The sequence below is a fragment of the Arvicola amphibius genome, chromosome 4 (genome assembly GCF_903992535.2).
Source record: "Arvicola amphibius chromosome 4, mArvAmp1.2, whole genome shotgun sequence".
Taxonomy (NCBI): domain Eukaryota; kingdom Metazoa; phylum Chordata; class Mammalia; order Rodentia; family Cricetidae; genus Arvicola; species Arvicola amphibius.
The window spans coordinates 148,466,968-148,493,671 of NC_052050.1; the positions used below are offsets into that span (position 1 = coordinate 148,466,968).

A 26,704-nucleotide genomic window follows, 5' to 3' on the forward strand; every position below is an offset into this window, starting at 1 on the left:
AGGGACGGAGGGAGGAGGGGAGGCGGGGCTTCGGGGCCGGGGAGGAGGGCCAGTGGAGGGTCTCCGGAGGGCGGGCAGGAGGGCCGTACCCACACTGCGACCTTAAGAGTGTCCCGGGGCCGCGGCCGCCAGCGGAGCGCGGACGGCGGAGTGCAATCCGGTTCAGCCTGGCGCAGCGGTGAGGCGGCAGCTGCAGGAGGGAGCGGGCGGGCGGGCAGCCGGGCTAGGGGGACGCGGCCTGACAGTCCCCGCCCTGCCGCACACGTGCTGCCACACCGGCACGAACCGGGCTGGCGGCCGGGTCCCGGGAGGCGCTGGGGCTCGGGCGGGCTTTGACCCGAGTGGTGCCTTGCGGGGTGCGCGCAGCGCGCGCGGGGGTTGGGGGGGATCCGGTGCAGGCCGGGTGACGCGCTCCGCGGCTGCGGCAGTAGTTGGCAACCCGGTGCCGGCGATCGGCCGATGGTTTCGGTGGTGGTGGTGGTGGCATGCGGCCTCCTGCCACCCAGCTGCAGCCGGAGACAAAATGCAGCCTCACCTGGTTCGACCACCGAAGTTGTTTTCCTCTGGGAACCCGTAGTAATGTTGGCGTTGTTCCTGCGACTGCTGGGTAGTTTGAAGGAAGAGGGTGGGGGACCCTCAAGGGATTCGGGTTTTCTACTCCAAATTGTTCAACAAGCTCCTCTAAGCGGACCAGTCTGGTTTGTGCAAGTCCTGTTCATACTCTCCAAGCTACAGTTTGCACTGAGTTCATTCTGCATATTTTCTTGGTTCATCTGTTAGTACCATTTCTGTTTCTTACAATTTAACAGGTACCCCTGAGGAGACTAAGTGGTAGACTATTTGACTTGTACGCAGGAAGTCAGGTTTAATCTCTAGCACAGAAAAGCTTTTTTATATGTAATTGTTTTTGTAATTGTAATTAACATCATTTCCCCCCTCCCCTTTTCTACCTCTAACCCAGACTATGTAACTCCCTTAACTCTCCGTCTCAAATTCATGGCCTGTATTGCGGCCTCCTGTAACACCTGTAGCTCTTTGTGGAGGGCGGAGCCGCCCCTGAGATTTACTCCATCCTTGTTAGCGTGTTTATTGGTATCATCCTTGTGTAGGTCTTGCATAGGCTTCCAAGTCGTTGAGACTTGGGTATAGTCTTTCTGACATCTCTAGGAGGTTCAAACTCACAGCGAACTCCTGCTCCTTTGGCTCTCTGCATGTATTATCTTTAGAATTTGAAGTGTTTGCGTTTGGCCTATGTCAAAGGGTCGCATTCATAGTGACTGTGTACTTAGATACACTTTTCTGTGCCTTCCAAGTTAGTGGAGAATCCTTCAGGTAAAAAGAAATGGCAACACTGAAGTTTATGTGAGGCCACTTTGAATGTTACCCCTGCAGCCAGGCTTACTCGCCCTGAAGAAATATAGAACTGGGTTATTCTGTAACTACTACCACATTGCCAATTTAAAAAGAAACTTTTAAAAAAAAAAAAAAGATCCTTGGAATATAGTCATTAACAAAGTGAGTTTTTTTCTTTTCTTTTTTTCTTTCTTTTTTTTCTTTAACAAATTCTTGGTTTCTGGCATTGTTTTCTTGGCTTTCAGGATGGCTTTGGCATTTTTTTTTGTTTGTTTTTTGTTTTGTTTTGAGACAGGTTTTCTCTGTAGCTTTGGAGCCTGTCCTGGAACTCTCTCTCTGTAGACCAGGCTAGCCTTGAACTCACAGAGATCACCCTACTCTGCCAGCCCAGTGCTGGGATTAAAGGCGTGCGCCACCACTGCCTGGCTAGCCTTGGCATTTGAAAGAACCTTGGCCTAAACTCCTCAGTGTGACGAGGAACGAAACTGCCCTCTGTTCCATGTAAGTCCATCCTGTGTTTTGAGAACATACAGAATAGTTTGAGTGATGGGCAACTTTGATCCTGTATGTTACGGCCTCCTCCATTTTTTTCTAGTTAATATTAAGTTCATGTCTCGGCAAGTTGTTTTTTTCTCTAAAGGTAGAAGAAGACTTCTTTGTTTCCTGAAACTCTAGCCTTCAACACAAACATTTCAAGTGTTGCTGTAGAGAACAATGGCGACTAGACTCTGAGACTCACTCCTGGGATTCTGATCAAGTCAAACTGGAACCCAGTAGTCCAGACATTGCACCAAAGTGGGGCTGGTCCACATTGTCAGCCTTACCCTGGAGCTCGGACTGGGAGAATCTCTGGTCCGGTCCTACTTGGAGGCCTGTTGAATCAGAATCTGAATTGTAGCACGACCTTAGGTAGATCTACACATTTACTGCTGAAACGAATGGAGTCGTGACAAGAGCAGGGTCAGGGCTTTCTTCTGGGCCTTGTGGCATTTGTGACTGCCTGTGCGTGGTAATTCTATAATCCACCTTGTCTTCGATGAAGACCTCCGGGTCTAGGAGCCTTGTGACTTGATGGAGCACCTAGGCTCTGGCATTCTGAGGCACAGGCTGCTGTCTGAGCTTATGGCTGAGCTTGGTGGACTGGACTTTCACCATAGGCCGCTGAAGCACTAATCTGGTGAAGTCTGGACCGTTTGTGATTGGTTTCTTATCTGCTGCTGTTGAGGTTTTCACCCAGGGAAGGTTTGGTGTGGGAGCGATGTTGGAAGGAAAGTGGAGCACTTGGCTGTGTTGATACAGTCAGCCTCCTTAGGAACCCGTTTCCCCCCCTCTCAGAAGTTACGGTGCAGTGACTTAGCAGGCTTAGAGAATGGGGGGCTGCAGAGGCTAACTGAACCTTTCCTTCCCAGGGATATGTGGCACACAGCCGACACTGTAGAGAATTGCCTTCCACAGAACCCAGTGGCACCATGAAGTCCAATCCTGCCATCCAAGCTGCCATTGACCTCACGGCAGGGGCCGCAGGTAAGCCTCAACTCACCCCCCACCCCCCACCCCCCCCCCCCACCCCCGCATGCATGCACACACGCCCAGATTCCTGAAGTATGTCCTCAGAGTGGGTTGGAAATTGTTACCCCATAGGTAATATAATTTACCCTCAGAATGAATCAGTTTAATGGGAATGTGATTTTGTTCAGAGTGTGGTAGCAAGTACATACACAATAGTGTTTAATTTTATTAAAGCTTTATCAGACAATGAAGAATGTCCCTGGTTTTGGCAGAAAGCATCTTAGTTCCAAAATGAACTAACTCACGTGCTAGAACTGGCAAGTGGCAGCGGGTCCCTGCCAGACAGGCTTCAGATGTTTTGTAGGACAAAATGCCAGTTACTTTTCTTTTTTAATATCTGCTTTATTTTTATTCGTGTGTGTGTGTGTGTGTGTGTGTGTGTGTGTGTATGCATGTGCATGCGCATCTGTGTGAGCATCTGCCCAGGTAAACAGGTGCCTGAGGTTACTTGGAAGAGTGACACCATCCCCCGGAGCTGGAGTAGGCAGTTGTGGGCCTCCCATGTGGGGGCTGGGAACCAAAGCAGTCACCCTAGAAATACAGTAAGCCCTCTTAACCGCTGAGCCATTTCTCCAGCTCCCATTCCTGTTCTCGCTGGTGAAAGGAAAGAAAGGAAGGCTCTCTAGCAATGGGGCTGACAGTTCTCAGAGTCTCCTGGTGCAGAACGGAAGATGATGCAGAACTTTTGAGAATGGGTGGTTGAGGCTGACTCTTAGATCCTGGGCCTAAGGACAGACTGGAGCCAGGGCTGGTGACTTGAGGCCACTGTAAAAGATCACTTTTTAATGTGCAGAAATAGAACTGGGTGCCCATGATAGTCATTTTGTTTCCAGAGTTCCATCATCTTAGGGGCAGAGGGACACTGGAAGGCACATGTTTCCAAGGTTCCCTTCTTTCATCTACCCTAGCCCCGCCCCGTATTGATTCTCGTAACTGGGGAGGCAAGAGCACCAGGATGCCTGATGTTCTCTTACCCTGTATGACCTCTTGGGTCAGCAGATCAAGTGTGGTCAGGGGACTACCACCTCTCACTCTGTCCTTTGTTCAGCTGTAAAAAAATCCTTGTACAGAGAACAACTCTCTCTCTCTCCCCTCCCCCCAGTTCTTCCACCCCCATTCATGAATCAAAGGTCAAAGTTGGTTCAGAAGGAAGGCTGATAAGGATCCCCAGCCAAGGACATCTCTCCAGCCTAGGGACAAAGACTGTTCCAGTGTGGTGAGCAGGTCCAGTAGCTAGCAAAGCTGTACCCCAATGTGTTATTAACCACCTAGGGTCTTCAGGTCAGTGCCCCGTATTCTGTGGAAGAGAGGCTGGTTCAATCCCTTGGCCCCCATCCCCTCTTAGTCCTCATGGCATGCTGTGGAGATGCTGCCTGTAAGAGACAAACATCCGCCAGCTCTGGCTAGTGGCGAGTGTCACAGCTCTTGCTCTTCCGTCAGAAGGTGTGCAGTCGTTTGAGAATCTCAACTGCAGGCAATCTCTGCTCTCCCATCAGTCTGAGAGCAAGCAAGGCTTTTTAACAAGTTTCCCTCTTCCCTGAGCATGCATTCGGATATTTGAGTAGCACTTACAGGTTATAGTCTTTATGTAAATTGCAACAATGTTGTTGGGAGCCTTGTCTAGCTATTTAAAACAATGACAGTGTGTCCATATATTGACTTTAAATGGTTCTGCTGCCAGAGTCTGGGATCTGTCCCTGGGCTTGGGAACACAAGGCTACTATCCCCAGAGCTGCTGGGTTTCAAGATTTCTGAGTACAGGTTTCCTGGCAGGGGTAGGGGTTTTGCGAGGCTGGTCAGAGAAGATGCTCATTAGTGACGTAAGACACATTCTATTGTGAGGTACTGGGAATGCAACCAGGGAGGAGCAGTCTTACTTTTGAGAGTCCCGAAGTTTAGTTGGTATAGCATGCCTTCCAGAACTGGGGATCAGTGTTCACTATGTATGTAGAAACACTCAGATCTTGGCCTCTTGTTTTGTTGACACCTTTGCTTTAGTGTCTAGTAGGGCAGCAACCTTCTCTGAGGTCAGAGGTAGTTTGAACTCTTGGCTACCCTGTCTGTCTGCACTGGCAAATTGCTAGGTTTTGAGATTTTTTTTTTCCACTTGTGCAGAGAACCCCTCGTTCCATGACCACCCCCTCATTGGTCAGGTGGTCTATCTGTAAGAACAGAGTCAGCTGTGGTCAAGGGTCATAATGAGATGTAAACCAGTTCTTTCTGTCTCCTTTTGATTTTAAGCAAAGGTGCTCCCACCAGACAAGTTTCCCAACCATTGCTATTAAAGTGCCAGGCATCCATTTTGGCCTGACCTGTGCTTGCTGTAGACGAGGTCTCAGGAAAGGATCCTGGGCAGCTGGGATGAGAGTTAACGCAGCACAGTTAGAGCGTTGGCTAGTTACCAGTGCAAGGCAGCCTGTATTACAAAAGACAGCCACGGGAGTCTGGAGAATGCTTTGAGTTAGTTTTGTATCTCCCTACACCAGGGGAAAATCATCCCTGGCGGTCCTTGCAGGGTGCCTCATTCACTGGCTGGGAAGGAGGAATTTTATCTTCTCAGTGTCAAAATGACAAGCACCCCACGAACCATTCTGAAGGAATATCTTAATGTCCTGCTTCCCAGTCCTGTAAGGCAGCACTGCCGCCCACTGGGAGGTTGGGGTTTACCTGTACGTCCTGCTGTAAGTTGTCCCTTCCTTGATAAATGGCCTCAGTGACTTGTGATTTGCTGCTTGTATATGGAAAACTGACAGTCCGCGGACAGAGTCTTTGTGGCTATGCTAAAATATCTAAGGAAGGGAGGGGAAGTCAACCTAAGGGAGGAGAAGGGGGGGGGTCAGCCTCAGGGAGGGCGTTCATTTTGGCTGGCAGTTTTCAGGTGTTTTATTCCATCCTGGTGTGTGTATGTGTGTGTGTGTGGGGGGGGGGGGGGTGGACCAGAGAAGTTCAGATCTTGGCAGCCAGAAAGCACACACATCTATACTGTACACACGCACACCCATGGCGGGGGGAGGGGGAGCGAGAAGTGGGGGGACCCGACTCTGCTCTTGTCCCTTTTCTTTCTACTCTTCATTTGCATTACATCTGGACACCGGGCAGTGAGGCACTTCAGAGTGGTCTCAGGAAATTGACAGGTGCCCAGAGGTCTGCTTTATTTTGGTCTCTTAGATGGCCTCTCAAGGCAGTCAAGCCGACAGTGAGAATTACCCACCACAGTGACTATTGATGAAGTACTGAGCATGATCTGGTCCCAGTACCTCTCCTGGAGAGCAAGTGGAGAGCTGCCCCTGAGAATGGTCAGACATAGGACTTCTACGCAATGTTCTCGGCGTTACTGATGCGTAAAATCTGAGAGCCGGCTTGGCGCTGTGCTTTCCAGCTGGAGCTGGGGGTGGGCACTGGACTGAGTTCTGTGGTGAGCATTGTTGGGACTTAGGTCCACTTTCATGAGGAGATGAAGCTGCAGCTACATTATATTCATGGCATTTAGCTTCCTACCTTCTGGAATGGACACAGAAAATGGAGATGCAGCAAACATCTGTCATAGTAACTGCTGTCTGTCTGCACATTCAGGCTGAGCGTTAACATGCAAACGGTTCAGGTCTAAGGTTAACGTGCTGAACTAAAGGCTTCACTCGGTTTATCCAAAATGGGCACTCTAAAAGTCCTAACAGTCACCGGCTGCTTTGGAATAATTCAGTGATTTTGCTATGTTTGGGACCACATAGACTAGCCCAGCAGTATGCAGGAGAGAACAGTTCTGATTATAGGAAAATCATCTTGATGTGTTGTTGTTGCTCTGTTCTCACTGACTAGCACAGGCTAGCCCGGGACTCTTGAGTCCTCCTGCTTCCACCTCCTGGGTCCTGAGATTACAGGCACACACCACGTACTCTGCTGTATCACCTTTGCTGAGTGATCTTCCAGTGGTTCAGAATTCTGGATAATCGGGTGACGCTCTGCAGTTACTCTCCTGGAAGAAGCAAACAGCAGCATGAAAATCACAGAAAACGTGTTGGTTGTTTCCTAGGCCAAGCCATTCTCCGATCCCTTGAGTTAAACTTGTCTACCAGTAAATAAATGAGTCATCCTCGCTGCCCTCCATCTCCGCTTCCACAGCACGGGTGGAATGGCGATGTGTGATATCTGAGTTGTTAAAATTGTATTTCTTAAATATTCTGTGTAAGCCTTCCATTTTGATGGTGTGTTAGTGGCCTCATCACATAGCCGCTTTGTTTCCTGACCTAAGCAGGGGGTGCCAGAAACGTGGGGCCTTCTGAGCCTCGTGAGGGAGGTAAATATTAACCAGCAGCATGTCCTAAAACTTTGGTCCTAGTCCAGGGTCTACAGACTTTATGGGCAATCACAGTTTGTTCTTATCCCTGTGCTCAGAACTCTTACTGAGGTAATCTAGTGCAATTTAGACTTAAGTACATTAGATATTCTCACAACAAGAAAGCAAATGCCAGGCAGACTTGAGGCCATCGATTCTAGTCTGTTCCCTGCATACAAACCATTAATTGATAGAGCTAAAATGAAAGCTCTCTTCAGGGTCAAGTGTTTTGCCCTCGAGATTAATTAGCAGGTGTCTTGTTTTCCTTATCTGCGCTTGGCTCTGTTTTTCTCATGGTCACCATACAGTTGGGCCCTAGACAAGAAGAAATGCTTGCCTCTACCACCGTCCCACTGTCCCGCCCACAGTCCCTGCATGCATTGCTCCTCCCTCGTGTCTGTAGTGGCTGCTGATTAGTAACCGCTTGTGTGTCAGGTTTGTGCTAAGTTAACACTCTGAGACGGTGTAGATGAAGAACAGAGGTTCAGAGGTGCTCTGGGGTGACACAGTAAGACCGGGTTCCAGCCCATCTCTGACCACTACCTGGGTGAACCCCCCTAAACATAGACCATCTCTTGTCCTCGGGGCTTGGAGTGTAGACACCAAAGACCTGCCCTGTAAGCCTGACTCCCTTTAGGATGGGCCTCTGGTGCTGACCAGCCTAGACACCTGCAGAAGTTGTACTGACCTTGGCTAGGGGACTTGGGAAAGGCAGTCAGTCATTAGGAACTAAGATACTGGTAAACCATGGGCAGCGAGGTACTGTCCTTCTGTGTGTGGCTGTAGGCCCGTTCTCACGACTCACATCCTACCTCTAGGGGGCACAGCATGTGTGCTGACTGGGCAGCCCTTCGACACCATGAAGGTGAAGATGCAGACGTTTCCAGGCCTCTACCGGGGCCTCACCGACTGTTGCCTGAAGACCTACTCCCAGGTGGGCTTCCGTGGCTTCTACAAGGGTACCAGTCCTGCCCTGATTGCCAATATTGCGGAAAACTCGGTGCTCTTCATGTGTTACGGCTTCTGCCAGCAGGTGGTCCGCAAAGTGGTTGGACTGGACAGTCAGGCAAAACTGAGGTGAGTCAGGACTCCGACACTTGGTTTTTTTATATAAGTAAACACTTAATTTTAATGACATTTATATGAAAGATGTTTCCCTTTTAAAAACGATTCTGATGTTCTACACTGTCCTGGTGTAAACCAGAGAAGGCCAAATGGATCGTGTCAAGAGTCCACTGTGTGCTTTGGTCCCTACGGGAAGATACTGGATTAAAACTATAGAACATGGGACTTAAGCTTAGTGGGGAGTATTGAAAAGGTACCTGAGCAAAATGCTAGACCAGAAATGTGGCGTTTAGGCAGTACAGATGGACCCGAACCCTCCTACACGTCAGACTTCATTCAGAGACCAAACACAATTCACAAGCCACAGGGATGCTCAGTTGTCCTTCCTTCAAATGTTGATTTATTTGAAATGATTTAAAATCATATTGGGGGAGGTGGGGCTGGGGAGAGAAAGCCTGATTACTAAAGTGCTTGCAAGGCACTGAGTTAGATCCTTACCACCCACACAGAAAAAGCTGCACATGGTGTGTGTTGCTAATCTCAGTTCCAGGAAGGCAGAGGTAGAAGGAGATCTGGGGCCCTAGGTCCCAGGGAGATCATTTCTCAAAACACAAAGGTATAGCTCCTGAGAAACCCATATACACATGTACGCCTCCATACATAATACATACAATAAAATCATATGTCATTTTTACACACACACACATACACACTACTTGCAAAGGGCAGGCTTTCTGGCTTTCAGTAGGAGTCAGGACCTCTATTGTAGCCACAGGCTGAACACAACTGAAGTAGATTCCTTGTACTTGGAAGTGTTCTGGCGATATCTACAAGATTCAGATGTGCTATTTTATAGACAAAAAATTGATCATGATGGTAGAAGTTATGTTTAAAAACTGGGGACTGGATAGACAGCCCAAGGAGACGATGCAGGACAGAGGAGAGCTGAATGTGATCCTTCAAGACCTCCAGCTAAGGGAGGTCAGGAAGCAGAGGCCAAGGGAGACAGAAGTAGAGTCCAAGAGATTAGCATCCCACAGGGAGACCAGGCAAGCAAAGCAGTAGGCAACTGGCTCTCTCTGTCAGCTTCATTAGTGAAGGACCACATGGGAGAGGAGCCAAAGCAGAAGTGGGTACCCAGAGAAGGTTCTGCTAGAAGACTCCTTGCTCCACTTTGGGCAAGGCAACCTTTGACTGCAGGACAGAAATGATGATGGGAGCAAACCTGGTTCTGGCCCTAGGTGTTTCTCCCCTCTTCCCCTGCTTCTGAGACTGGTTTGAGCACACTGCCTTGAGACATGGTCCTGCTGTGTAGCCTTGACTGGCTCACCGTCCTCCAGCCTCAGCCTCCTGCACAGGGATGACAGGTGGGTGTTACTACCGTTCACTTAGTCTTTTCTGATGATGGACAGTAATGGTTTACAGCCGTGTTTCTCCACACCCTCTCCAGAGCAAGAGTTAGTGTCACTGAGAAAGGGTTGGGAAAAGCCTCACTGTTTCTTGTGTGGAGCTTTGAGGACATTTATTTCATGTGATATCCACGGTGTGTGGCTTTTTACCACACAAGTTCTTCAGTGTGAAAATCAGCATGGTTAAGGCGCTCAAACACAGCATTAATCTTTGCTGAGTTTAGAGTCTTTCCCCTTTTCCCTCTTAGGAGACGTTTTGCTTGTTACCTGCTGAGAGAACGCTGCCTACAATCTGCTGTACTCTGACATGTAGATCGTGTCTTTTGTTTTATTTTATTTTGAGACAGGGTTTCTCTGTGCCTTTGGAGCCTATCCTGGAACTAGCCCTTAGACCAAGTTGGCCTCAAACTCTCAGAGATCCGCCTTCCTCTACTTCCCAAGTGCTGGGATTAGAGGCGAGGGCCACCACCACCTGGCTGTAGGTTGTGTCTTTATGGCCCTTACCATAACTGTTGGAGTTGCTGCCATTTCTGTCCTTCAGACAGAGAAATAGTCACAGTTGCTGGGCCAAGGACGGTGTCAGCTGAGCTCACTGTTCCCCTTCCACTCAGACCTCTTTCTGTTAGACCAGCAAGGATGCTGGTCAGATCTAGAGAGCATTTGTCAAGAGTGGCCAAGGGAAACCATTAAAGCAAGCATTTGCTGTGGATTTCTGCAACCACATCACAAATATTTGTGTGTCCTGGTTTGAACCTGACATGGTGTTCTACTTTGACCTTTGGTTGAATGAGACCTTACACAGCAGAGGCATTTAGGTCAAACAGTGGATTCTTTCTTGTGTGTGTGTGTGTGTGTGGAAAATTTCATACAATATATTTTGATCGTATTTCCCCTCCCCCACCCTCCTAGATCCTCCGCACCAACTTTGTTTTTTATCTCTTGAAAATAAATAAGAAAACGAGAAGCATACATAACACACCAAAACATCAAAATGCAAGTCAAAATGAACAAACAAACCCTTAAGGCGAAAAGACCCAAAGAGCAAAATGAGACAAAGAGTCTACAGTTGATGCTTACAAAACCCTGTCCTATACTCTCCGCACTTTCGATTCCAGTTGTCAATCACGTTTATCCTACATGTAGAGCTGAAGGTGTGTGTGTAGTATTTTGTGCACCGGAAAGTACTTATGACGAATGCAAAGTCCGTGGAATGCTGACTTGGCCTCTCCCTTGTACTCTTTTTTTTAAATTATTTTTATTTTATGTACATTGGTGTTTTGCCTGTGTGTGTGTATGTGTGAGGGTGTAGGGTCCCCTGGAACTGGAGTTACAGACAGTTGTGAGCTGTTATGTGGTTGCTGGGAATTGAACCTGGGTCCTCTGGAAGAGCAGCCAGTGCTCTTAACCACTGAGCCATCTCTCCAAGCCTCCTCCCTTGTACTCTTACAATGTTTTGTGTTCATTCAGGTTCTGGAACCTTCCCAACACCTGAGGTTGAATTGACTTCCATGTCTGTTGACTGATCCCTTAGTTCTAGCAAACCTGGCACAATCTAGGTAATGACCCTCATGGACAGCTAGTTGCCTGTCAGCAGACTGACAGAATCCCTGAGGAAGGCCGATAGCCCTGTAGGCTGACCAAAAGACCGTTTGAAGCTTCAGCTTTTAACAAAGAACTAAGGAGTGGCGGGAAGAGTGAACTAAGCAGTGTGAGCCTCTTGCTCTGCACACAAGGATGCTGGTACACCTGCTTGGTCTTAGGTCATGGTGGTAGGCTTAATTTCCTTAAGGTCAAAAGGTAAAGTCCACCCAGCAAAACAGTCCTGCTTCCAACAGCCCCACAGTAAGCTTGCTGTCCTGCGTCTGGTGTGTACCCGTTGAGACTCTGCTGGAGAAAACTAATCTTTCTTTGGTATCAATGTAAGGTAGCTGGTTAGGGACGGGAGCCTGCGTCCACTTCTCCTTTCTTAGTGCAGGGCCCCATCTGGCTGGAGCCTTTGCAAGTCTTGTGCATGCTGCCCTAGTCTCTGTGTTATGTGACCATCAGGCCTGCTGTTGTCTGGAAGGCACTGTTTCCATGGAGACATCCATCCTCTCTGGCTCTCAGAGTCCCTCTGCCTTTTCCATGTAGATCCTGAACCCCAAGGGGAAGGGTTTGATGAAGACATCCCATTTCAGACTGAGTGCTCCCAACGTCTCTCACTCCGCACTTTGTCCCATTTTGGGGGACAAAGCAAGAAGCTTCCCTGATGAGCGCTGAGTTCAGTGAATATGCCGTCAGGAATCATTTCATTACTAAGTTCCTTTAGTAGAATTACAGTTTCAGGTTTTCCCCTAAGCCGTGGCCTGTCTCAGACCTATCCTGGTCTCAGGCTCTTGGCCACGTTAGCCGTGTCAGGAATGGGTTTCCAACTCATGGAGCAGGCCTTGGGTCCGGTCAGAAAGTGGTTGATTATTTCCTTAGCATTTATGTCGCTATTGTACCAGTATTGCAAGGAAGTCACTGTTGGTCGCAGGGTTTGTAGCAGAGAGGTATTGATGACCGAGTTTCTCCTCTACATGCAAGAGTACCTTCCAGTACCACAAGTGCTAGTCAGTAGAGGTGAAGCTTCTAGATGGGCACCAGCTTGGCTTCTCTGTGTCTGGCATATGTAAATGTTGTCTTCAGCAGCAGGGCTTTACCAGTCAAGTTGTGAAAAGTAACCAGTAATGTTGGCAATGACCTGTGGTGTTTGGGCGTTCTCATGGGCAGGCCCCGACTCTTAAGGGATCACCTCAACATTGAGACACGAGGGACCGAGCTTCCATCACACAGACTGTTGGGTAACATACACAAACTGTATCAAATCTTTTTTTTTTTATGTGGGAGTTTTATTGAGATAAAGGGAGTGGGAGAGGAAAAAGATAAATACAGGGAGAAGGAAGAAGAGGAAGAAGGGTTCAAGGACCCACCTGTCTCTTCGGGAGAGCAGTGGGGAAGAGAACCATATCAAATCTTATGAGAGGACATAACTGAATTGGTAAATCTTTGCGATCACAAAAAACGTAGACTGGTTTTTATCTGTAGTAGTTACAAGTCTGGTTACTCCAGGTTGAATTCAGGGCCAGAAGGAATATTGTCACAAATATAGTAAGGTATTAATGTAGTGTAGGTGGTTTCCCCATCTCCTATGGTTTTTTCTTTTACTCTTTTTTGTTTCTTTATGTGCCTTAGCTTGGGCTAGTAAACAAAATACCATCCATTAGGAAGCTTAAACAAACATTTCTTTTTTTTGTTTGTTTTTCGAGATAGGGTTTCCCTGTAGTTTCTAGAGCCTGTCCTGGAACTAGCTCTTGTAGACCAGGCTGGCCTTGAACTCAGAGATCCGCCTGCCTCTGCCTCCCTAGTGCTGGGATTAAAGGCCTGCGCCACCACCGCCCGGCCTAAGCAAACATTTCTTATTGTGGAGGCTATATCACCTGATGAAGATCTCATCCTCAGGAACGAATCTATTCCTAATTGCCTTTTTAAAATTTATTCTGTTTTGTTTTCTTTTTCGAGATGGTTTCTCTGTGAAACAGTCCTGTCCTGGAATTTGTTCTGTTGGCCAGGGTGGTCTTGAACTCACAGAGATCTGCCACCTCTGCCTTGAGTGCTGGGATTAAAGGCGTGCGCCACTGCCACCTGGCCTAATGGCCTCTTAAGAACCCTTGCTTTAAACACTACTACACATGGATTGAGGGGATGGGGTCAGAAGCATGGATGCAGCAATCAGGCAGACTGGGTTTGATCCCTAGCACTCCACTTTCTAGATGTGTGGCTTTGGGGACGTGTCTTACCTCTACATGCTGGAGTACTGCTGTCTGCTCCAGGGTCTCGGGATTCTTAGATGGGACTGCGCACATAGGTTCTGCTCTCCCATCCTTTGCTCTTCTGTGACGTGCTTGCCAGAGGGACGGATAAGCTGATGCTCCGCCTTTTGTCCTTGCAGTGACCTCCAGAACGCAGCTGCTGGTTCCTTTGCCTCTGCCTTTGCTGCACTGGTCCTCTGCCCCACAGAGCTTGTGAAGTGCCGGCTCCAGACCATGTATGAAATGGAATCGTCGGGAAAGATAGCTGCAAGCCAGAAGTAAGCACTGTTCATTCACAGACGCTAGGTATTTTCTGGGTGTACTGTGTTCATTTTATGTTGTTAAAATTAAGCACCAAGTGTAGAAACAGTTTTCCCTGTTCTATTCTAATACTGTGTTGGGATAATTTCCTGAAAGACTGTTTATTATGTTTGGGACACACTACCTATCCTAGAGAGGCTGTCTTGGGCAGTTATTTAATAGTGCAGAATTGGAGACACCGGGGAGCCAAACGTCCCTTTGTCCTCCTGACTGCATAAGACATGATCCTCCGCCATGTTTGGGAGACAGCTTTGAACTGGGTCTGAGAGTTGAGCTAAGTGGATTTGGATTCTGAGGTGAATGTTTCCTGCCCTTTCTGAAATTTCACACGAGTAGTCAGGCTTTTTGTCACAAGTTACTGGCAACTCCCACTCTTCCCAAACCTTCACATGTTCCTGGTAAGGGTCCAGGTACTGAGAATATTCATCAAGGCCTGCTTAAGTAGAGCTGCTCTCTGTGGTCCAGGCACTGATCAGCTTAGGCATGGAAGTGGCTGTCCACCACCGTGAGGATATATATGCCACACGTGTCTAGAGTTGAAAAACAATTATCCTTATTAATCACAAAATGGTGTCTCCTGATGTGTGACTGGTCGAAGATCTAGTTAGGGGTGTTGCTGTCACCCACGGTCTGTAAATCTTCTGGGGAACCAGTCAAGAGATTGACCAGTTGTCGGTTTCCTCCCCGCTGTGCATGGCCTAGGAGTCTACCAGTATAATGCTTTAAGGCAATGGTTCTCAACCTGAGGGCCGTGACACCCCCCCCCCCTCCGGCGTCAAATGATCTTTTTGCAAGGGTTGCATATCAGATGCTTACATTATGATTCATAACAGTAACAAAATTACAGTAATGGGCCCGCAATGGAATAATCTTATGGTTGGGGTCACCACAACATGAGGAACTGTAATAAAGGGCCACAGCCTTAGGAATGTTGAGAATCACCGTTTTAAAAGGTGATTTCTGAACTAGAACCCGCTGATGGTACTGTGAATGCATACAGATCACAAGCGGACAGTTCTGTCAACAGTCACAAAGTGATGTGCCTTTGTAACCTGTGCTTAGAGTGACACGATGAACATCAACAATCTTTCTACCCAGGCTTGGATGCAGGCTTGCCGCAGCTCAGTGTTAAGCCAGAGTCATCTGTTGTGTTCACATGTGCGGGGGGACAGTACTGCAGGGACAAAGGTCTCAGGAGGAGGAGGGTTGCTTATGGCCTTTGCCACCCCAGGAGCTGAGGCGTCTTCTCTCCTGCTCCCTAAGAACAAAGGGAGCGATTTAGTGGTTACCCTGATCATGTGACATTCTGCTTGTTCTCAGTGTGTAAAACCTGCCACAGGGCACACTATGGTGGAGATGGGGGGCTAGGGTGTCTGGCCCTGAAGCTGCTCCAACAGCGGGGCTCATCTGCTAAAGGGAGTTAGCTCCTCTGGACCCCTTTGGTTTTAGAGACTCAGTTCTAGGTGTCTTGCCTTCAGGTGATACTCATGTCTCTACACCACCTCAACAAATTATCCTAAGCACACAGTGATGGCCACTGTTGACTGCCAGCATGGTGACACCTAGATTACCTAGGAGGCAAGTACCTGGGCACACCTTTATCCAGTCAGCTGAGGTAGGAAGACCCACCTAAAAAGTGGTGGCAGCGTGACCCGAGCCTGGGTCCTAGCCTGCATAACAGGACGAAGCCAGCTGAGTGCCAGCACTCATTGTTGCTGCCCCCTGATGTCAGGTGTGCTGTGATCAGCTGTCCCAGGCTCCTGCTGCACCCCTCTGCCCCCACCATGGGCTATACCCTGAACCGTGAGCCAAAAACAAACCCTTTCTCCCCTCAGTTTTCACGTTACCAGGTATTTATTACAACAAGTAACAAATACACCAACCAGCGGAAGACGCAGGGCTCCAGGGATAAGGCTCTAAGCAATATAGTATTGTTAGCTTTTTCGAGGCTTGCATGGCTCTTTATTGTAATTCATTTTTACTTATGTTGAAAAAAAAGGAAGTAAGCCGGGCGGTAGTGACACGCCTTTAAGCCTTTAATCCCAGCACTCGGGAGGCAGAGGCAGGCGGATCTCTGAGTTCAAGGCCAGCCTGGTCTACAAGAGCTAGTTCCAGGACAGGCTCTAGAAACTACAGGGAAACCCTGTCTCGAAAAACCAAAAAAAAAAAAGAAAAAAAAGGAAGTAACCAACCCTTTTCCATCTCAGATAGTATAACTTACAGAAATGTACACCCCCTAGTTAGCAGGCCTGGTTAGGCACAAGTAAGGAAGCTGCTGGTTTGGTTGGGCAGGCCACAGAAAACACAATTATAGAAATGCTGGACACGTAAATCATCCTTGGAAAAGATGTCTGATTGCATGCACGCATCTCCCCACCTGCACTGACTGCCCCTGCTTTGTCTCCCCCAGCACAGTTTGGTCAGTTGTGAAGGAAATCTTTAGGAAGGACGGCCCCTTGGGCTTCTACCACGGACTCTCAAGCACTTTACTTCGAGAAGTACCAGGCTACTTCTTGTTCTTCGGTGGCTATGAACTGAGCAGATCGTTTTTCGCATCAGGGAAATCAAAAGATGAACTAGGTAAATGTATTTGCATTGACAGTGTTTGGGTTTAGTAGAGGGTTTCCTAGTTTCCACGGGTATGTGTTCAGTGTGCACCTTCCCGGGAGTCCACCCGGCACTGGGGAGTTCCTGGACGCTAGAAAGTAATGGCAGCAGGTGTTGGCTAGCACCCTCTCCCGAGGGAAATTTCCTAAGACAAGCCCTGAAGCCTTATGTCCCAAACTTCTTTGCCACATTAGCCTTGTTAGAGCTGCTCCTTCTCTTCTGGGTGGCACTAACTGTTCTGGGTCCATTAGAGGAAGAAATGGTTGTCACTATCAATAATCTCGCAATAAGCTTTAGAAACTCGTTTTCTTTTTTAACTGGTTAATTAATTGCCTGTCATTGCAATTACAAAATAAGATTGTCTGCCAGACCCTGGCTCTGACATCAAATCATAAATAAGTTTGTTTCCCAAACATTATTTCCTCATTATCCATTAAAGCCCACTCAGGCTGTCCGGCCCGTGGATCCTGCAAGGCGTGGAGTTTTTTTAACTGCTGATTCCACGCCTGGGCCACGGCTGAGGGAGGGCTTGTGCCAAGCCGAGCTGGCGGCAGGCACGTCGGGCGCCAGATAATGCTGGGCGCCAGATAATACGTGAAACAATCCCACACCAGTTTGGACTTATTATTAAAAAGGTTATTTATTTGAGGGGAAAAAACTTACAGAACACTGTCCTACACGACAGCCAGGAAAGGAGTCGATTTGTCCGGACTGCCGCTGCTTTTTAAAGAGAAAGAGACCACGCCCCAGTGGGCTGGTATCTCAAAGGCTATTGGCTGAAGGAGCGGAAGGAGCTCCTGCACCACTTATCAGTGTCATAAATGGAAACAATCCTGGTTGCACCTGTTTAATGCACGTTTTTAAAAATGTGATAACAAATCACCATGTTTGTTTCAGGAACGTACAACGATTTTTATTTTTTCCTTTTTGGTCACAGTAGAGAAAGATGTGGGCTGTTGGGTTAAAGCTGAAAAAGACATGGACTCTATTTCAGTGACTGTTTTCTCATTCTCTGTTTTATGAGACCTGCTGACTGTGGGTGGGCCAACCCCAACAGGAGGACGAGGCTGGGGTGGGGACTCAATACCTGAATGACCAGCGGGTCTTGATGAGGCCCAGGGATATTCCAACTTCTTAGCCAGACCCTTGAATGTTTTTCAAGGAGCTAATTGTTCCATGTGCTTCTGGAAATGCTACCCAAAACAAAGTACCACTGGCTGCTTTCCCTCCCTAGGTCCAGTCCCATTGATGCTAAGCGGTGGATTTGGTGGAGTTTGCCTATGGCTTGCCGTCTATCCGGTGGACTGTATCAAATCTAGAATTCAAGTTCTTTCTATGACTGGAAAGCAGACGGGGTTAGTCAGAACCTTCCTGAGTATTGTGAAGAACGAAGGTGAGGCTGGGGTGTGTGCACAGTGGTTGATGTCTTTGAAGTGTATCCATCCAGGGATAATTAGACCTGTGACTCCTCCTTTCTCTTGCCTCGTCCTTTTCCTGACGCTAGCTTTCTATCTCCAAGCCTTTTGCTTTAGCTTATTTTCATTGTTCTCAAAAATGTTTAAAGTTCTTTTTCCTAACTTCTGGGCAGGTATCTGGCAGGATTCTTTGTATTCTAAATACCTTGGGGATTTTTAAGATGCAAACGTTTGTCTCGAGGGAAGGGTGCTGTGAAGTGAGCAGCATCACCTCATTTATGGACTCCAAATATGGAAAGACCAGCAGGACCACTACAGAGTGAGTTCCAGGACCGCCAGGGCTGTTGTTTCTCAAAGAACCCTGATATGTATATTACATTCCTATTACATTTAAAAGAATGCAACAACTTCTTTAGCCATAAGACTTCTGGAAGGAGAAATCTGAGCAGCCCCTAGAGATGGTTTGCCGTCAGGTTTAGAGTTATACGGTTAGAGTTAGGTTTAGAGTTAGACTGTAAGGCATGTTCGTAGGACATCAGCCCATCATATAGGCATCTTAAAACTAGGGTTATGAGAAGGCTTGAGTGGAGGAAAGGGAAGAGAAATGATTTATAATTGTAATCTAAAATTTTAAAAATATTTTTAGTGATAAATATTTGAAAAGTGAAATAGATGAGGTCGAAAATGCCATTATCTGCAAGGTACAAAACAAAAAGTACCTTGGGTTATGAACTGTGCTTTGGGTTTAAAGAGAGCACAGTCACACAGACATGTTAAACTCAAGCCCACATAGAGAGCAGGTCACACAGACACGTTAAACTCACAGCCCACATAGAGAGCAGGAGACACAGACATGTTAAACTCACGGCCCACATAGAGAGCAGGAGACACAGACATGTTAAACTCACAGCCCACATAGAGAGCAGGTCACACAGACATGTTAAACTCACAGCCCACATAGAGAGTAGGAGACACAGACATGTTAAACTCACAGCCCACATAGAGAGCAGGAGACACAGACATGTTAAACTCACGGCCCACACAGAATGCAGGTGTCTTGTGTGTCCCCACTTCTCCTGTGTGCCTTCTCCGGTTTGGCCTGCTACACCCTAGTTCAGTCCCTTATCTAGGTCTCCCCCATGACCATTCTGAGCAGGGTGACTACATCTCTGGGTTCTCTTGCTGGTCCCTCTGGCTCTTCGATTGCTTCCACCTGGCCATGTTAGTTGTTAGCTCTGCTCTGTCCTTACTGGAGGAGTCCTCCAGGCAAAGCAGTTGGTTTGTTATCTGACCATCAATCAGCTTTGCCTGGGGGCTTGTTACTTACCTTGTTCCTGTAGTCTGTTGAGGGGAACTTGAGAGCAAGTCCCTTCATCCCAGGGGTTTTAGTGCTGTGTCTGAGTCTGTGGGCACAGACAGTCTCTCCTGTGTAGTTACACGTGTGTCCTCCAGCAAGGGCCGTCGCGATCTCTGATTGCCCTATTGTCTTGCAGGAATAACAGCCTTGTATTCTGGACTGAAACCCACTATGCTTCGAGCCTTCCCTGCCAATGGGGCACTGTTTTTGGCCTATGAATATAGCAGGAAGTTGATGATGAACCAATTGGAAGCATACTGAAGTGTCCTGGTGGGCCTGGATTCGAGGCAGGCGTTCAGCGACTGTTGTTAACTCAGGGTTTCATGAGAACAAGAACGATGTGGAATTGTCGATTCATTGGGACTTTTGTCCTTGTCTTCCCTTCTTCTGTTCAAAGTCTTAGACTTTGTGGACGACCTTCTATTCTACACAGTATAATTTCTGACCATTATTGTGCCAAAAGAAAAAAGTCGCTGCTCTTGCCCTTGGAATGTGCAGGGCAGCTAGCTGGTGGCCTATGCAGACTGTGTTCTTCTCAGGACAGAACTTCCGCAGAGGTCAGAGGTACACGTGCAATGTAGATGGATCTAAGTTGAGGAAAACACAGTTTTGTTCCCTGTCTAGTTGTAAATGGAGACCAATTTCTATGCAGATTGTTGTAAATGACTGCTTAACCCATCCTAGGTGTAGGGCCAAAGGCCGCTGAGCCTGTGCACTAAGAGGTTACATCAAAGCTAAAACATCCATCTATATTTTTAGATGCATACTTGTGGCTTCTACATTCTTGACGAAATTTCAGGGAGGATAGCCTGGATTTTTTTTTTTTTTCATGATGCTCAACTCATAACCTTGCCATTTTCTAGGCGGGCTTATTATGCACTCTGGGGTTGGTGGGCGTGGCCTGGAGGGCAGCAGAGTACTCACCCCTCCCTTCTCATGAGAGACAAGGGATGCCTTGCCACGCCCTTAGGAAAACTGACAGGGGCTTTTACCTGCTCTCAGCAGGAATCCAGGCTGCCCTTTTTTTTTCTTTTTTCCTTTTTTCTTTTTTTTTCTTGTTTGTTTGTTTTTCGAGACAGGGTTTCTTTGTAACTTTGGAGCCTGTCCTGAAACTAGGTCTTGTAGACCAGGCTGGCTTTGAACTCACAGAGATCCGCCTGCCTCTGTGCTGGCTTTAAAGGCCTGCACCACTACCGCCCAGCCAGGCTGCTCTTTTGGTCCTGGATATGAAGCCACCCTAAACCCACTGTCTTTCTGCTCCACCAATCAGAGGTCCTTAAGGAAGCAGAGAAGTCTGGGTTCCCTGCTTTCATCCCCAATCCTACTCACAGGAAGTCCAGCGGAGCTCACTGGGCACCACCTCGTAACCGTGTCAGTGCTAACCCTCCTGAAGTTTACCTTGGGGCCCAGAACTCCTTGATTTGCCTCTACATTTGGAGCTGACAGTCAATAATTTTTTTTTTTTTTTTTTCGAGACAGGGTTTTTCAGTAGCTATGGAGCCAGTCCTGGAACTCACTCTGTAGACCAGGCTGACCTCAAACTCAGATATCCACCTGGCTCTGCCTCCTGAGTGCTGGGATTGAAGCCATGCACACCCAGCAATGACTAGATGATGTGTAAATTTGGAAAGTGTTGTGACATAATAAAGACATTTTTATTAAACTAGGTAGTATTATGTAGCGACCAAAATCACATCGTCTGCAATACTCCAAGAGCAGAGGAGCTGTCGGTAGGATTTGTCCCTGCTCTGCCTATAAAGGTGAAGGTGATAGGTTTGCCTATGCCCCCTTGCCACAGTGCCAGGAGCACAAGGTTGGGGAAGCAACGTGTTTCAAAAAGGGAGGGGTGCCTCTCAGCATCCCTGGGCTGGCTTTTTATGAGAAACTGTCTCTCTGCTTTAGTTCTCTCTCTTCTTGAGTGACCAGTGGCCACTGAGTGGTGCTTCATCTGTACAGGTCTGGCCTGAAGCAAAATAGGATTGGCTTCCTGCAAGAAGAGGACTGGCCAGAGCCATGATCTTCCTTTTGGGTGCCTGGGGTCTGTTATCCCTGTATGTCTTCTTGCAATCTGTCCATTAAAGATTTGTGGCCTCTTCTATAGAAACAAGGGGAAGTGAAAAAGAAAGACCTAAGGAGAATTTTTATTATTATGGTTTAATTTGTGGCTTAATGCTTGGGTACAATTGTATTTAAGACAAAACCAAAACTTGAGATAGTTTGTTTAAAGAAATGAGTACTTTATCATTATTAAATAAAACTAACGTTGAGTCTGTGGTGAGCTTCATTTAAATACATTTTATTTGTATTAAAGACCAGTTTGCATTGGAACAAGTATTGTCTTGCCAGCAAGGTTTCCTGATGTAAAATAATTTTACTGTAGGCCAGCTGACAATGTTGTACTCTGCAGTTATGAAACATCCAGCTAGATAGCTCCTGCGCTCTGCCAGTGTGGTGGTTTGAATGAGAACAGCTCCCGTGGGGCTCATCTATTTGAATGCTTAGTCACCAGGGAGTGGGGCTCTTTATGGGATTAGAAGGATTAGGAAGTGTGGCCTTTCTGGAGGAAGGGAGGTTTCAAAAGCCCATTCCCGGCTGGTGTCTCTCCCTGCTGACTGTGGGTCAGGATGCAAAGCTCTTGGCTCCATAGTCATGCCTGCCTGCATGGCACCATGTTCCTGCTATGATAATAATGGACTCACCCTTGGAAAATGTAAGCAAGCCCTCAAACTGTAATGTATATTGTATGTGTATCTCATATTAATGATAAATGCAAACAGATTCTAAAAAATTTTAAAGCCCCATTACGAAAACTGATGCATTGAAATGATGACTCAAAGATTTTGTTTTGTTTCTGTAAGTTGAATTTAGCACAGCTGGCATAAACCTTGTCATGATACATACATGGGACATTAGGCTGTTTCTGCTGGATTACAGTGTAGCCCTACCTGTTTTGTTCATATAAAAGCTTTATGAAACCAAAAGAAAAAAAAAGGGCAGTCATCATAGTGTTTAGAAAGATTCTTAAAAAGACATGGTTAAAGAAAAAATTTATTAGTTTCGTAATAAAACTGGTACAAAGAACTAATGATTCCAGCGAGTTTAAAATTTCTTCCCTTATTCCTGTTGAAACATATTAAGCAATCACATCAACTAAATATGCAGTACTTTACAGTTTAAAATGATATAGTCAAGACACAAAGAAGGCTTCAAGAGTATGTTGCTTTCTCTTGATGTTAAAAAAATTTAAGGACAACTCATATATATACATATATATATGTATATATGTGTGTGTGTATATACTATAAGGACAACTTATATATTCTATTATATATATTATATATATATTATATATATAATAGAATATATAGTGTGTGTATATATAGTATATATTCTCACATATATTCCCGTCTATATACATATATGTACACATATATTCATACATACACATATATAGTGACTTATGTGTATTATAGGTATTTTTCAGATATTTGCACTGTTAAAAAATGAAAAAAAATCAAAACATACCATATAACAATACACAGAATCAATCTAAGAGCTGCTTATTTGAGAAGATAAGATTGGCAGACCTTTATTTGGCCCAAGTAATTAAAAGAAAGATAAAACCCAACATAGTCAGAAATGAACAGGGATATATTACAAGAGAAACCAAAGAAATTCAAATTTTATAAGATATATTTTAAAATCTTGTATTCCCTTAACGTGGAAAACCTAAAAGAAATGGATGAATTTCTAGATTCAGCTAAACCACCAAAGTGAAACCAAGAAGCCAACAACCTGATTGGATCCATAACAAATGAGATTGAAATAATATAAAAAATTCCAGTTTAAAACTGGATACGCATCAGAATTCTACCAGATGTTCAAAGATCTATAGCCAGTCCTTCCTATATAACAAGAAACAGAAGGTGCACTCCACTGTAATTCTAAAACAGGAAAAGACAGCAAAAAAAAAAAAAAAAAAACCACTAGAGCTATAGATTCAAAATGCTCAATAAATACTGGCAAACAGAATACACATATTGAAAGTAGTATCTACCGTGACCAAGTTAGCTTTATCCCTGAAATGCAAGGATGATTCAATATGCAAGTCAATAAATGCAATGAACCATATAAACGGACTTAAAAAGAAAAATCACATGGACATAATAGATACAGAAAAAGCCTTTGACAAAAACATGCATTCGTGGTTAAAAAAAAAGTCCTAGAGAATGTAGGGCTAGAAGGGTCATAATTCAACATAATAAAAGCTATATACAAGACTCCCACACACAGTGGAGAAAAGATAGAAACAATCCCACCAAAGGAAAAGACCCCACACAGTAGAGAAAAGGTAGAAACAATCCCATCAAAGGCAAAGACCCCACACAGTGGAGAAAAGGTAGAAAATCCCATCAAAGGCAAAGACCCCACACAGTGGAGAAAAGGTAGAAACAGTCCCACCAAAGGCAAAGACTCCACACAGTGGAGAAAAGAAACAATCCCACCAAAGGCACAAATGAGAAAATGACGTTCACTACCCCCACTCCCTTTCAATATTGTGCTAGAAATACTAGCTAGAGCAATAAGGCAAGAGAAGGAAATTAAAGTGATACAAACAGGGAAAGGCGGAGACAAACTTAGCAATGTGGCAGGGTATGAAGCAACCTCAGCCACACTCACTGCTGCTCTATTCACAATAGCTAGGAAATGGAAACAACCAATAAGCGGATGAGGAAAATGGCGCGTCTACACTATGGGAAGCTCTCCAGATGTTAAAAAAATAAAGTCATGAACTTTGCACATAAATTGATAGAAGTAAAAAGATCCCATTGAGTGAGGTCCCTTTCTATTGTTTTCCATGGCTCCCTTCTTCCTTCCCAAGAGGCATGCTGTTCTCTTATTTCTGGGATCCTTAAGTAATAAAAAGCTGCTTCTGTTATTGCCTCTTGTGTTATGTGATCATCTCAGTACCTACCTAGCACACCTGAACTCAATGGCCGTCCAGGGCTGCCCTAGAAGTGGCCGTCTTCATAGGCATAGCCTAGACAAGGCAGACCAAAGTCACAGGTCCCGTGAGAGGGACACCTGGTCACTGGTCAGACACCTAGACATTAGTCTATCTAGCAGTCTTGTCTTTTGGGGGCCAGAAAGAAAGATGAGGGAAATAAGATGCCGTGAGAAGGAAGACCCTTTGTCCTGGCTGAAGCCTCTCCAGCTGGGAAGCGAGAGTTCTAGCCTAGTTCACATTTGTTACACAGGTTGCTGGCAGAGATTTTGTTCTTTCCGTATGTAGATACTTTGTTAAAATAGCAATGGACCAGGCATAAGGCCTGAATGTGTATGACCTAGGGAAGGGCATCATTCCCTCTGACACTTCTACACTATTGATACCATACCTTCTGGTACTCCGGTGATTATCAATTATAATCCCCAGGAACCACCCTATTATCTGATTTAGGCTCCAAATACCTTTCATAATATCTTCAAAGCCCACCAAAATATGACAACTAAAATGACATTATGTGTGACTCTCAAAGGAGCCTGCACCCAGCCTTTGTTTCGGATGCTGTTCTTTCTTCTAATCTTTGTTTTAGAATGTATACTACAATATCTTTATTGACACCAGTTCTGATTGATATTTGCCAGTCCCGAAATTCCTTTCTGCCCCAAAGCCATGAATCCTGATCAGGCTTGGGTCAAACTGTCTAAAATTTAGTCAAGGCTCAGAGTAATCATTAAGGGTACCCAGGCTGCTGCTGTCAGTGTCCTTCACAAATAGCGCTTGGTTACTATTCTTGGTTAGAGGTTGCTGTTTGAGAATCGAGAACAGCTCCATTGTTCAAGGGCAGCAAGCCTGTATAGCAACTACTTAAGTCACCTGCTCCAACATATTTGTAACTTAAGTAGCTAGCAGCAAGTAGGTGAAGGATGAAAAAGGAAGAGAAATTTTAGATTGACTAACATAGTTATTTGTAGTTCAGATTAACCGTTTTATAGAAAAATGAAACTACTGAGTCTTAAAATTTGCTCCAAGCTGTAAATATCCAGACATAGCATTTATAACTGAAATATAGATTTTATACTTAAAATATTCTGAATAGTGACAGTGGAAGACATTCCCATTTTTCATAAGGCAAGATTAGATTAATAGACTATTATTTATCGATTCAAAGGTAAGTTAAGAACCCTTTTCAAAGTATGTTTTAATATATTGACAGCAAAAAATTTTGTTTGTCATTTTGGGTTTTGGGGTGACAGAACCTCACTATGTAGCCCAGTTGGTCTGGAACTCACAATTCCAAACTCACAGTTTGGTTGTCCTCAAACTTAAAGAGAATCATCTGTCTCAGTCTCCTGAGTGCTGGGATTAAAGACATGTGCTTGAACTCCCATGTGCTATAATGTATTTGAAAGATACAAAACAAAAACGTACTCACTGCTTTGCAGTACTTAGGGTTCATTTATTTATTTATTTATTTATTTATTTATTTAGGTTTTTCAGGACAGGGTTTTTCAGTAGCCATGGAGCCTGTCCTGGAGCTCGCTCTGTAGACCAGGCTGGACATGAACTCACAGAGATCCACTTGCCTCTGCCTCCCGAGTACTGAGATTAAAGGCGTGTGCCACCACCACCAAGAAAAATAATTTATTTGTTTTATATTTATTTGTATTTTATGTGCATTGGTATTTTGCCATGTATGTCTGTGAAAGTATTGTTTTTCTGATCTTCAGGATGAACCCCAATATCTGCCTCCGGGTTTTTATTATTCATGCTACATCTAGCCATGGGCTGCTGTCTGTCATTTTCTTTATCGGGAATTGTAACAAAGGAAATTATAAACCAAAACCATTCAAAAGACTAGACAAGAAAGTCATGCTTGGTGACACAAACCTGTATCCCCAGCACTTGGGAGACTGAGGCAGGAGGACCACATCTTCATGGCCAGCCTAGGTTGCATGGTAATCTTCTGGCTCACCAGCTTAGGTCAGTGAATACTCCAAAGTACATCTCACCTGCACGTGCTCCTATGCAAAGCTTAAATAGTAAAGCTTGCACACCAGCCCAGCAGACCCAGCCGTAACTCCCATTCATTCATACCCTTTTTTGGCTACCATTGAATTGGAATCAACTACATCCATCTAGTCAAAAACCAACACTGAGGGGCTGAAGAGATGACTCAGCAGTTACAGTCCTGGCTATTCTTCCAGAGAACTTGGATTTGGTCCCTCCTTCACTCCCTGCCAATTCTGGGCCCCATTACCTGCAGCCATTGCTTTCGCTGGGGCTTGGAAAGAGCGAGAGCAGCAATGGGACTGGGGGACAGGACTGGACAGAGGGACCAGAAGGCCTAGTGTCTTACAGCTTATCCACCCCTACATCTACGGGGGGCCGGGGAGGGAGAAGACCCCTCCTAATGCCAATCTTCTCTCCTGCTGCCCCTCAG

The 26,704-nt window shown here is 46.0% G+C and overlaps 1 protein-coding gene and 1 long non-coding RNA gene across 2 annotated transcripts; both read left to right on the forward strand.

The window, feature by feature from the left end:
• Positions 1 to 47: 47 nt before the first annotated feature.
• Positions 48 to 21,526, forward strand: Slc25a15 (solute carrier family 25 member 15). Its single transcript, XM_038325020.2, has 7 exons — positions 48 to 178; positions 2,763 to 2,877; positions 8,074 to 8,332; positions 13,700 to 13,837; positions 16,291 to 16,460; positions 17,722 to 17,880; positions 19,396 to 21,526. The coding sequence occupies exons 2-7, from the start codon at positions 2,823 to 2,825 to the stop codon at positions 19,518 to 19,520; spliced, it is 906 nt and encodes a 301-aa protein (XP_038180948.1). The 5' UTR covers positions 48 to 178; positions 2,763 to 2,822; the 3' UTR covers positions 19,521 to 21,526.
• Positions 21,527 to 22,637: 1,111 nt separating this feature from the next.
• On the forward strand, positions 22,638 to 24,198 carry LOC119811278. Its single transcript, XR_005284963.2, has 2 exons — positions 22,638 to 23,658; positions 23,705 to 24,198. It is a non-coding gene; the product is annotated as an uncharacterized LOC119811278 (long non-coding RNA).
• Positions 24,199 to 26,704: the final 2,506 nt, after the last annotated feature.

Coding starts and splice junctions, on each gene's coding strand:
- Slc25a15 (XM_038325020.2), top strand. CDS start 2,823: ATGAAGTCCAATCCTGCCATCCAAGCTGCCATTGACCTCACGGCAGGG. Junction 2,878..8,073: donor CCTCACGGCAGGGGCCGCAG/GTAAGCCTCAAC, acceptor TCCTACCTCTAG/GGGGCACAGCATGTGTGCTG. Junction 17,881..19,395: donor GAGTATTGTGAAGAACGAAG/GTGAGGCTGGGG, acceptor ATTGTCTTGCAG/GAATAACAGCCTTGTATTCT.